This window comes from Poecilia latipinna, unplaced genomic scaffold (genome assembly GCF_001443285.1).
Source record: "Poecilia latipinna isolate Pla-1442-1.1 unplaced genomic scaffold, P_latipinna-1.0 Scaffold2301, whole genome shotgun sequence".
Taxonomy (NCBI): Eukaryota; Metazoa; Chordata; class Actinopteri; order Cyprinodontiformes; family Poeciliidae; genus Poecilia; species Poecilia latipinna.
Genome location: NW_015114917.1, coordinates 46,001 through 58,126, shown reverse-complemented (window position 1 = coordinate 58,126; position 12,126 = coordinate 46,001). Strand labels below are relative to the sequence as shown.

Genomic DNA, 12,126 nt, shown 5'->3' with positions numbered 1-12,126 from the left:
AAAAAAAAAAAAAAAAAAAAAAAAAAAAAAAAAACTTGTGATAGTCCGAAAAAAAAATGGAGATGATTTCTTTGAGTCACAGTCTGTGAGGTGCGCTTTGTCTGCATTCCTCCCGATTACCGAATCGGTACAGAACCAAGTTCAGCTGCCATGACATCCTCCAGAAGTCCAGAACGGGAGTCCTGTTCACAGCCGTCAGCCTGGTTCTGTTGCCAAAACAGTTAGAGTGATCAGGCATCCATCCAAAAGCAGGAAGCGCAGTTAAAAAAAAAATGTCTCGGAATGCGAGAACGCGAACGTGTGTGGGTGTGTGCGTGAAAGAGAGTGCAGTGAAACAGTAACAACAATATTTTGGTTTATTTAGCCGGTTGGGAGGGCTGCACAGTGGCGCAGTTGGTAGAGCTGTTGCCGTGCAGCAAGAAGGTTCTGGGTTCGATTCCCGGCCCCGGTCTTTCTGCATGGAGTTTGCATGTTCTCCCTGTGCATGCGTGGGTTTTCTCCGGGTACTCCGGTTTCCTCCCACAGTCCAAAAAAAACATGACTGTTAGGTTAATTGGTCTGTCTAAATTGCCCCTAGGTGTGTGTGTGTGTGCGCATGGTTGTGTGTCTCTGTGTTGCCCTGCGACAGACTGGCGACCTGTCCAGGGTGTACCCCGCCTCTCGCCCGGAACGTTAGCTGGAGATAGGCACCAGCACCCCTCCTGACCCCACTGAGGGACAAGGGTGTTCAGAAAATGGATGGGGAGGGAAAAACATGGTTTGGTAAGGTGACGTTTATAAATGTACAAATAAAATGGTGAAAATATGACTTGAAAAATGAACATCATTTTTCCCCCTCTATGACAGGTTAAATAAACCCTAATGTTGTTAATTTTTTACATAGTAACTTTCTCAGCGGTGCCCCAATGAGCAGGCTTAGAGGGGCAGTGTTAAGTGAAGTCGGAGTTTTTGAGTCTTACATCATGTAATACTGTTATTCCCTCATCAAAAACATGCCTGGAGTGTCGCTTTGATTCTTTCATCATGCCTGAGAAATCCTTTAATCTCCCGTGGCAACCGTTCAGCTGTGCAAAACGCTTGCGCCGAGGATGAAGCTCCTCAAAGGCGGCAGTTTTTGAGTTTTTGAGCTTCTGCCCTCCAACATGGGGCAGACATGTTATGTCATTCAAATTATTTATTATGTTTATTTATTCTGTGCAATTGGTAGAACCCTGTAGTACAACTGGTGCCATTTAGTTCAGATTGTTTTAAATACTGAAACCAAAGACATCTTCCAATGCCCCTCGAGGTAACAAAACATCCATTGGGAAGAAAAATGAGGAAGAACTAAGTCAATAATTAAGTAACCATGAAGTGTAATGGAAGAAGCCACTGGAGAACAATGAAGAAAGCGAGCTGTATTCACTGAGGAAGGACTGCAGAGTGCCATTCGGTCCAGAGGGACTAATCAGGGGTGAATAGTGCACAACTGAGGGAGAATGCAAAACCTCTGTACCAAACAGGAGTTCAGAGTCAACAAACATGGCAGCGTGGGTGAGAACAATGATGGTAGTTAGTGAACTGTATTTAACACAGGAAAAAAGTAATAAAAAAAACCCGGCTCTGACGTCCTCCAGACTTTCTGGTTCGTCTTGGCAGCCGTTTTGTCATCCTTATTTAGACTTCCTGTTTGTACTTATGTCACCTCACTTTCTGAGTGGCTACAAACCACATTCAACAAGTTTAGTTTCTGTTTGTCCTCGGGGCAAAACAACACAACCCAACATGTGGAATATCCCTGATTTTCCAAATCCCTCTTAAAGGAGCAGTGCGTGACTTTTATAAAATAAATCGTTGATAAAGCCATCAACAGATCTATCACTATAATGTGATAGTATATGAGAGAGATAATCTGAGAAAAACTGATGACGGCAGCTATGTTAACAGGCGGATAAATGGTTTTCTGGGAACAGTCCACAGAATTATATCTTCAGGTTATTTTTACAGCCATCTCGATAATTGGGACGTCATTGGATCATAACATATAGCTCCTGGTATCACCGCCTGCCTCAGTATACTAAATGTTGCTTTACTAGAAGACTAATAAAATCATAAATGTTATTTACTTTTGTCTTTACAGTTGTATGAAACACATTTTAATGAATGATTTCCATAATTGTTTATTCCTAGCTATTGCAGAGAGCAGGTGCTCTTTGTGTTGGAACGAGAAGTGACCTTTCATTGTTACCTTCAATGCTAATCGTGCCAAACTGTTTTTATTCAAGAGCCTATTGTTTAAAACACCGACTGAAATCATACATTTTTCACCAACTTGACCATTTTTATCGGAATGTCCATAACATTGGCTACGAAACAATCAGTTGTAACATTTGTTACTCTTATTCTTGCTTTGCAGATCAGCAACTATGGGATGTAAGTCTCACTTACATCTCTGCTGTGAAGGGAAACCTTATAACCCTCAAAGAGACACTTGCTGTAAAACCGATGGAAACAGCACAGGTAATGACTTCATGTAAGACCAGAAAAGTATGAAACATGAGAGCTCTGCAGTTAAATCTTTCCAGTTCCCAATGATGCTAAACCACAAAAAAAATCTCGATATAAGCTCAATTAGCACTGACACACCTTTAGTTTTCCTAATTTGCTCCAAAAGCATGAAGAGGAAACATGAGTCTGCAGCATAACCACAATGACCTGGTGCAGATATTTTACACGGTTCCCTCAAAAATGAAGTTTTAACTTCAGATAAAAAGGGACCTGCTTCTTTTCCTTGCCCTCATGTCCCCATTTTTGACAGATTTTGAAAACCATTCCTTCCCCCGCCCCCACTTCTTTGGAACTATGTCCCTTTTTTATCTTAAGTTAAAACTTAATTCATTACTTTGTTGGACAATCACATGAGGTTTCAGTGAAATGCACGGAAGTTTCTGGTTGTAATGTGACAGAGAGGGAAGATTCAAGGGATACAAATAATTTAACAAGGCTTGTTTTTAAGACAGTTTTCAATTTGTATTAAAAACATTTTAGCATAAATTTCAGTCCAATCATTTCAGTTTATTAATACTGTCATTAATGCATTGCGAGGTGAATTGAGGTGGGAAGTGTTTCTGGAAAACTTTGGGATAGGAATGTGAGGTTTTTGCAATGTGTTGTAATATATAAATATAGGCGTTTCAGTCCAATTATAAAGACAAGTTATACACTTTCAAAAGGAGAAATTGTAGAGCAAAGATAGACTAAATATCAAAGGAGGATTCTTTAGGACAGTTTATTTCTCCTCAAAACAGTCTTTTGTCATCATGTGACGACATTTTCATTGAACCTTTGGTGTTTCAGGTAATCTGACAGTAGGACTGAGTGAAAGGATGTCTCAATGCTGTGGAGAGATGGCGTACAACCCACTTAATGAAATATGCTGTGGGCTAAAAGTGACACCCAAACCTTCACATGATGCCAAATGCTGTGGAGAGGAGGCGTACAACCCACTTCATGATTTATGCTGTAAAAAAGAAGTGAAACCCAAATCTTCACATGATCCCGAATGCTGTGGAGAAGGTAAGTCGTAAAGTTAGAGGTATTGCAAAGCTTTTCACGCTCAGACAACATTCCATTTGGCCATAAGTACATGCCTCTACATAGAGGTTTTGTAGATGAACTGGGTAAAATCGTTGGGGCGGTGGTGGTAGGAGTTCGTCCTGTGATTGGTGGGTTGCCAGTTTGAACGCCGTCTCCTTGTGTCCTTGGGTAAAACACTTCACCCACTTTGCCTGGGAATGGTGACTACAATACATGGCCTTTGTCAGTATGCCCCAGGGCAGCTGTGGCTACCATCCAGTAGCTGCATGGATGGGTGAATGATTGAATGTAGTGTGAAACGTTTTGTAGCCCTCTGGTCTATACAGATGCAGGTCATTTACCATTTAAGTATTTCACATATTGATCTTTTCAACAGGGCCTTATGATAAAAGCAAGAAAATCTGCTGTTCTGGAAAGCTGCTGGATAAGCTTTCTCCTGACCATAAGTGTTGCTATGGGAAACTGTACGACTCTTCAATTGAGAATTGTTGCCAGAATATGTGCCAGAAGATACAGATGAAAATCAATAATTCCAAAGTCTGTGGTAAGTGACCAGGCCCTGTTTCCAATTTTTTGTACAAATTTGCAAAAAAGATTATTCTTCTTGATTTAAAAAAATATATATATTGATAGTAGGTAAGTATATCTAATTGGAACAAGAGGAACAAGACATGACATTTTTCAGTTCCCATTTAGTATTGACTTAAGATCACAGCAAAATTCACGTAAATTAACTAACACAAATAACAGATTAATAAATAAAATCACATTAAATACAGGCATAATATGTGGCAGTTAAAAAAATAGCATTTTTAAAATTGATTACTGTAAGTCAGAATCTCAATTTTTCGAAACTGAAAGTATTCATCCTCTTTATTTTTAATTTTTTTCCCCATTCTTAAAAGTGAAACTGCTTTGGCTCCATTAAAATAGATGGCAAATGCACTCAGACCTCAAAGTGAAAATTATTTGGAATTAGTTTTATTCTATTTAAAAGTTATTTGAATTTTCTTCCATACAAAAAGCTAAACCTGAGCAAACTTAAAAGAGTATCCACTCAGCTCAATAAGTATACTGTTTTGACTGCTGCCAGTCAAAATGTCTTCAGAAAAGCCAAACATGCAGAGATGCAACAATAAAAAATAAAAAAAAAAGATATTGCTCCACAACGGTGGGCAATTAGTGCCGTGGAGGACAGTGTATGTTGGTATAATTTTTAATAGGCCGACACTGAAAATGTAAATTATATTAAATATTTGCAAATTTACTTATGTTTACTTTTACAGTGAAGAACTTCACATGTGATGACATAGATCCTGCTCCTGTAGAGCTTCGGAGGTACGTAATAACTACGTTTTGTCAGCTTGTGTAGTAAATGCACCAAACGCTAATGCACAACATTCACATTTGTTTATGTTCGTATTTTACTTTAATTTTTTTACATTTCTGTTTTGTCCATCCTACATGCATTTTTGTTCACTCTGCCCTTTGTTTTTGTTTTTTTTTTAATAAGGACTATTTTTTACAGCTGATGAAGCATTAGTCATTAAATTAACCAAAACAGTTTCGATACATTTTTAATATGCATCAAATCAATAACTATTCCACAATGCGTTATTTCAGATATATTTGTCAGCAAATACAATTATTTTTATCTACTTTCCTAACAGACTGCCACACATTTCTAAATAAAAATACATTTTCCAATTTGGTTTTGTGGTATTCTTAGTTCTTTTTCCATTTTATACTAATTGATTTCTTTTTTTCCCCACCTCCACCAATAACTGCAGTGCTGGCAACCATGACAATGAGACCATCAAATCAGACAAGGTAAAGTTTAAGTTGATTATTCTGACACTGAAATTTCGTTACCCTTTATGTTTGTAGATCCAGTAAAAGCTAAAGTAGAGATTCAGCTTTTTCAAACCACATTCCCATTTCCTGACTGACTGCTGTTCATTCATAATGTCCTTTAAGTGATTTTGTCAACATTTCCAAAGAGGAGCAGGGAAATGTCCGCTTTTATAAGATGCGTGAGAAAGACACTAAACCTGAGCAAGCTTAAGAGTCTCCACTCAGCTCAATAAGTGTGCTGTTTGACTGCTGAGGCAAATGAAAATGTCTTCAGAAAAACCAAACATGTAGGAGGCACAATCCAAGAAGATAGGACCAGACTTATATCAGTGAGGTAGTTGTAAAAAAATACAAATGCTATTGAGTTTTAGACATTTTAGACATTATTTAGCATAGAACCAGACAATTTACAAACTAACACTATTTTGAAGTCTATCCTGTGGCACAGACGGAGTCGGAGTTGTGCTCCATCTTCCTGGTTGTAGTGAGAACGCTAGCAGCAGCTGCAGCTGTCTGACTTTTTATGGAGAGCTTTGAAGACACCGTTGCAGTAATCAATTTAACTTTATATTTCTGCTTTTGTTTTTTCTTTCATGAAAATGCTCCATCCACCCACAAGGAGGAATGTAAGGCCGGGAATGAAAAAGAGGTGTACAATAAGAAGAATCATTTTCAATGCTGCGGTCTCCATCATTTCAACCCTACCCTCTGGTCTTGCAAGAATGGAAAACTGAGTCCCCTCAAAAATATGATGGTAATTTAATTTGCTTTGAAATGCTGTATTGTTTTAACCTGATTAGTTTCTGCATTTTTATATTGGAATTTAGGTAATGTTTTTTTTTGTTTTGCAGTCTAAAAAAGAATATTCAAGCAAGTAATAGGAAGATCTTTGCTTTTAATCACCAGTTGTAAAAGCAAAGTCTTGTGTATATCCCAATTAATTTTATCGGCTATTCTGGATGTCACAACTCTGAACAGCAGTGGCCTAAAAATGAGTGAAGAAAAAATAAAAGGCTGCTGCCGCACTTCAACATCCCGCCGTCGTGAGAACAACCTATTCTATACGTTTCAGAAACTAAGCTGGTTAAACAATATGCACTTATTTAATGACTTTTTGACTGACTTACCACGATTTCAGTTCTCCAGTCCACTTTGTTCATGTGTTCTCAGTAGGTTGCCAGTGGCTGGTCCTACATGCTTATTGCTACTGTGCTCCATCTCGTTTTTGCAGTGCTAAACCAGTGTGATCACAACTTAGCTAAGAACCAGTCTGTCTTTCCACGTTTAAAGAACCAACTCTGCATCATGGCTTTAAACTTTGCTCAACACTTTTGTCTCAGGATTGCAGTAGAGGGCGATAGCTTATATGCACAAATGACTGTTTTTGTCTCTGATCCATGTGAACAGCTTTACAATGCCAGCTGGATCTTTACGACGGTCTGTGATTCTTCTCGTTCGGAGCTGGGAGTGGGTTGACGGTGCTGTTTTTGCAAGTCGGAATGCAGTGGGGTTTGTTATGTGTTTTGGTGCTAACTGCTATCAGGAATACAATCACATAACTATATTTAAAGACAAGAATATGTTTACAAATAAGTATTTATAGCACTATTGGTGCTGCTGTTTAACCAGTCACACAGTGTTAGAAGTGCTTATGGAAAACTGAAACGGCTCTGCAATAAGCTCCGGCTTTCCCAGTCGTATTAGCAACTTCAGGGGTGTTTTTGTTGCTTTTTTTGGGCTGGGACTCGGGAAACGATTGTGTATAAACAAAATGAACCAATAATAATTCTACCTAGCGCTAATAAAAACTCTTTGTTGGGAATTAAATCATCAATGTTAAACAGATTCATCTTTTAAAGAGAATATCTGAGCTCAGTTGTACAAATGAATAACTTAAGTTATTTAATTTTTGACCTGACTTGTCAATATTTAATGAGTTTTTATCCAATTTGAGGCACTTTAAAATGTAAAATAACTAAAAAGCAACATTTACTCCCTATAACTTCACTGCCTTTACCTTTTGCCACGAAGAGTCGACTCTTTGAGTGGTGTAAACAGACTTGGTCATAAGCAAGCATTAGCACAGGAAATTTATTCATGGGTTAAAATAAAAATAAAAAAAAACCCTGAGCAAATACAGTCTATACTTACAATCTTTAGGATTTAAATAGCTTTTTACTCTAGCAATAACATTTGTTGTTGCATTTATACTACACATACAACTACTTAACTACTATACACATTATAGCATGTAAGCTAGAAAGTTTCTCTGTCTTTACTACATCAAAATTCTGATGCGATTTATTTTAAACCAAAATTACTGCCACTAAATATGTAGAAATGTATTCTCATCTGCACACCATGTTTCTCTTAAAGGGGGGAAGTATTATGTAAAAATCGACTTTTTTCAGCTTTACGTCACGAACCGAGCGCCGTCCTCGACAACAAAGCTCAGTCTTTAAGCTTCTGAGCCTCCGCGTGACAGAGCAGCCGCTCGTCTGAGCTCTTTCAGACTAGCCAGAAGTGAATACTAGAGGAACTCTGCATTTGATTCTCCAAAAAAGGCAGGAGTGTCAGAAAGGGTTCTTAAAGAGAAAATATATCTTTACAATGTAGCTCTCTACAGTGGTAAAAGTGAAGCTCAATCAGTGAAAAAAAGCTATCCCACCATTCCACTTCACAGCATATTTTCTGCTTGCCTTAGGGGGGAGGTCCCTTGTCCTATCAGGGTCTACATAGGCTGCTGGAGTTTACTTCCTGCAGATTTTTGCCCAGGGAAATATTTTTTTATGACAACAGCTAGACTGTTTATATATAAGCTTAAAAGATGTCGTATAATGTGGCTTTTAATAATATATATACATATACACTAATATGCTACTTTTATTTTTTTTTTATATTTACAGACTTTTCTTGTTCCAAAACAAATACTTTTGTATATAAAGGATTTTGATTAACCCCAACTTGATGACTGAGCTAAAACTGAACATCTAACCATTTCAGGGACATGAATGTAAACATTGTAATCCTGTATTGTTAACGCGTCGGTTGTCAAAAAACAAAACAAAACAAAAAAACAGCTTTTTGTGACATGTTTATTTGTAACAATTTAAGTTTTGAGCTGTTCATATAAATGTGAATTCTGTACTGTAACACATGCAGTAGTTATGGAAAACATGGTGACTCTGAACCTTTCCTTATTGCTGCGTGTATTTGAATGAGTATATTTTTCTGAATAAAAAATATACTCAATGATTATTCACAATATATATATTTTTTATCAATATACTGTATGCTTATATTGACTGGTTTCTTTCAAATAAAGATTTCGAGCATTCACAGCTGACTGGGTTGGTTCTTAATATAATAATTTATGATCAAGTCGAGGTTTTGTGTGGCTTGACACCCTAAAATATTTAATGTATTGTGGGACGGCTTATATCATTTCTACAGTTCTTGCAAAATATTACACACCCGTTGATCCTCAGTGTAGTTTAATGAAGTGTGTGCAGTGCACAGCTGTACAACACAGAGTCAGACCCAGGAGCAGAAGAAGTGGAGCCTCCTGCACAACGACGCTGGGCTCTAGCAGATTCAGGAAGCTGCAACTTCGAAAAAGAGAAAGACAACAATTAACGGAATACACAGATCACTTCGTTTAAAGCTGAGGGGCTGACAAAATAGATTTTTTTTTTGTTTGGAACCTCATTTATTTACATCACAGAATTCTGCCATCGCAACACGGTTGTGTGGACTTTTACCCGGCCGGAAACGAGAGACTGATAAGAAGCCATTCATTTTCTCCAGAGTTCCAGTGTTTGCAGTTTTTAGAGAAGCTGGCTGACACAAGTGTCTCTGTGTTTTTTCAAACCGCTGTAACCAGGCTTTTCAACCTAATCCTTTAAATCTAAAAAAACAACACAGGAAAGGCTTACTCATACACCTCTGTTTACTTCTTTAAGTCTCTTGACAAGCCATGAAAGTACACACGCTCTTTTGTTGGTGTTAAACACAGATCTCTCTGCTTCTCTATGGTAGCCCTGAAGTGCAAACCACTTCAACAAACCACCAAATACAACTGCAAACTGAAGAACACAAGAACATATGCAAAAACACACAGTGATATTAACTAAGAACAGCTACAAATTAAGAAAACATGACATTAAAACGAAAGTAGTAAGGCTCAGTGGGAATCCCAAGACACCGCCGATTGGACAACATCACTTTTGACTTCAGAACCATAAACCAGTGGTGCCCAAAGTGGGTCCTCGAGGGCCGGCATCTTGCAAATTTTAGTTCTCTCCCTGCTGGTAGTTACAACCTTTTCAGCACGTCAAGGTTCTTCTTAGGCCTCTAATGAGCCATCATTGGATCCAGGTGCGTTAAACCAGGCGGAGAACTAAAACAGGCAGGATCCCGGCCCTCCAGGACACCACTTTGGGCACCACTGCCATAAACAGAGGTGAGATAGACATGATTTGTGTGAGTTGTTGAGTTTATGTAGCAGAATTTTTTGACATGTCCAATAAGAGATGTTAATAATAAGATGTTAATAATTAGAGTTACATGTGTTGGACCGAATTAATAGAAATATTCAGGTACAAATCATAAAATGATCGTCTGCCGACCATCAGACAGATGACCGCAGCTGTCATCTGTCTGAAAAAACTCAGGCAGCTATCTGTCTATCAGACAGACATGACATGACATCTGTCCGATATCAAACTCACAGAAAACTTGTGCTTTCTGTGAGCACAGAAAGCTTGTGAGTCACTCATCTCAACCAGACTGTGAACAAGACGAAGGACATGACCGGAGATGCAGAAATATTCTCAAATATAATTTCCAAGAAAGAGGAAATGGAGGAGGATAAATTCTTATAAACAGCAGACTAAACTACAGACACAGTATTGATGCTCTCTGCAAGAAAGGAGAGCACTTCCTCTCGAAGTACGGCATAATGTAAAGAAATGATTATATCATGATGATGAAGTGAAGAATTCCTACATCAGCTGACAATTTCTTCACTGAGAAGATCTGGTAGAGTTCCAAAGGAGGACATTGTGAAAAGAAACAACATGAAAGACAATGGTACAAAAATAACGTTAAATCAGCCAGTCAGTCGAGATTGATAAAATGACCCTAAGGATACAGCTGGAGCTAAATACTGTATTAACACTAAACTGAAGTAATTTGTTTTTGAAAGAACTAAGGCATTTCCTGATGTAGAATTGTCAATGACATCGCCTGTATAAAACGTGCAGGCTTTCCCCATAATTCCATTTGGAAATTTCCCGAACTGAAAAAAAATATATATATATTTTCCGTTTGTTTGAAAAGAACAAGCACTTTATTGTTGGTTTGGAGTCATGTGGCATGCAAGTGATGACATAAAAGTTCAAATGTGGAAAGGATGTTGAATAAATGCCTCAGTGATTTTCAGTTATGTGAGATTAAGCACAAGTTCAACAAATGACGCCAGACTAACACATAATTGCAGAGTGGATCATTTAGGTTTTCTCTGAGGATTACAAAACATTTTGAACCGACTTTTACCAGAATAGTGTCATATAATTATAAAATGTAAATGAAACTAAATCAAGACATAGCAAATTAATGAGAACCATGAAATGCATGGCACAACTGCAAACATACCAAGACATGATCAGTCATGTATCAACAGGAGACTATTGAGCACAGAAACAGCCATCAGGTAAAACCTGAAGGGAAAGAAGAAGCCGTTAAAAGAAAGCCATGACACTGCAAAGCCAGAGGTCAGGTAGGGGACAGGGCCACCTGCAAGATATTATCACAGGTTATGCAGCATGAAATTATCACTGCACCTGACCCCAAGAGTACAGCCACAAATCCAATGCGCATCATGAGCTTGTCGCACCACACGGTTAGGTTTGTGTATAGGCTATACACACGTAATGTGCAACCCCGCCAGAACCGCACATATGGTAAAATGCTCAGGCGGGGTTCAATCGACCAATCTTAGATCTATGGGAGAGTTAAAACTACGCTCATCCATTTTTAGCTTACAGAAAAAGCGCCAAGCCGCCAAATAAACAAAAATAAACTGACCAATAACCTTTAGGGTTTGGCATGTCCAGTTCCACTCACAGCTCTGAGTTTATTTTTATCCACATTGGATCAAAGTAAACTCAGTGACCTCCTGCGTAGTAAGCAAACTGTACAGTTTTCCATTTTCCTTTTGGAGCTCTCTTAAAGGGATGCCTTATTATCATCAAACACGTTGGCCTAAATATGTTATAATTTTCCTACTAACTAAAAAAATGCTGTTTGTGATAAGAAAAACTCATAATTACATCACACAGATGTGGGCAGCAAACAACATGTTTTGACACAAAAGACTAAACGACTAGAGGTTTAGTCTCTCTTATTTTCCAGCCCTCTGGACTGGAAGGGAGACCAGAGGGCTCTCTGGTCTCTCTCTTATTTTTCAGCTCTCTGGGCTGGAAAATTACAGAGACTAAACCCATTTTTTCCTTTTTTTTACTTAAATGAAAATCTCAATGTATGCACAGGTGCCACTGGTAGGGGCACAGCAAAGATGTAGGGCAAGGTCAAATAAAATCAACTTTGAACATTTGGGCCTAAATGTCCTAAAACCATGGGCTTAGGTTTGGGTAGGGACGGTAGGGACATGTCCCGACCAATATTCACGGGATA

The 12,126-nt window shown here is 38.3% G+C and overlaps 1 protein-coding gene across 3 annotated transcripts in view; it reads left to right on the top strand.

Moving 5' to 3' along the window:
• Positions 1 to 8,493, top strand: part of LOC106937243 (galaxin-like) — a 13,005-nt gene extending 4,512 nt beyond the window's left edge. For all 3 annotated transcript variants that reach the window (XM_015018648.1, XM_015018650.1, XM_015018649.1), the window contains 7 exons: positions 2,396 to 2,499; positions 3,337 to 3,555; positions 3,953 to 4,120; positions 4,863 to 4,914; positions 5,367 to 5,406; positions 6,050 to 6,184; positions 6,282 to 8,493. In XM_015018648.1, coding sequence (XP_014874134.1) covers positions 2,396 to 2,499; positions 3,337 to 3,555; positions 3,953 to 4,120; positions 4,863 to 4,914; positions 5,367 to 5,406; positions 6,050 to 6,184; positions 6,282 to 6,308 — 745 coding nt within the window. In that variant the 3' untranslated portion in view covers positions 6,309 to 8,493. The remainder of the gene's footprint in view (positions 1 to 2,395; positions 2,500 to 3,336; positions 3,556 to 3,952; positions 4,121 to 4,862; positions 4,915 to 5,366; positions 5,407 to 6,049; positions 6,185 to 6,281) is intronic.
• The last annotated feature ends 3,633 nt before the right edge of the window (positions 8,494 to 12,126 follow it).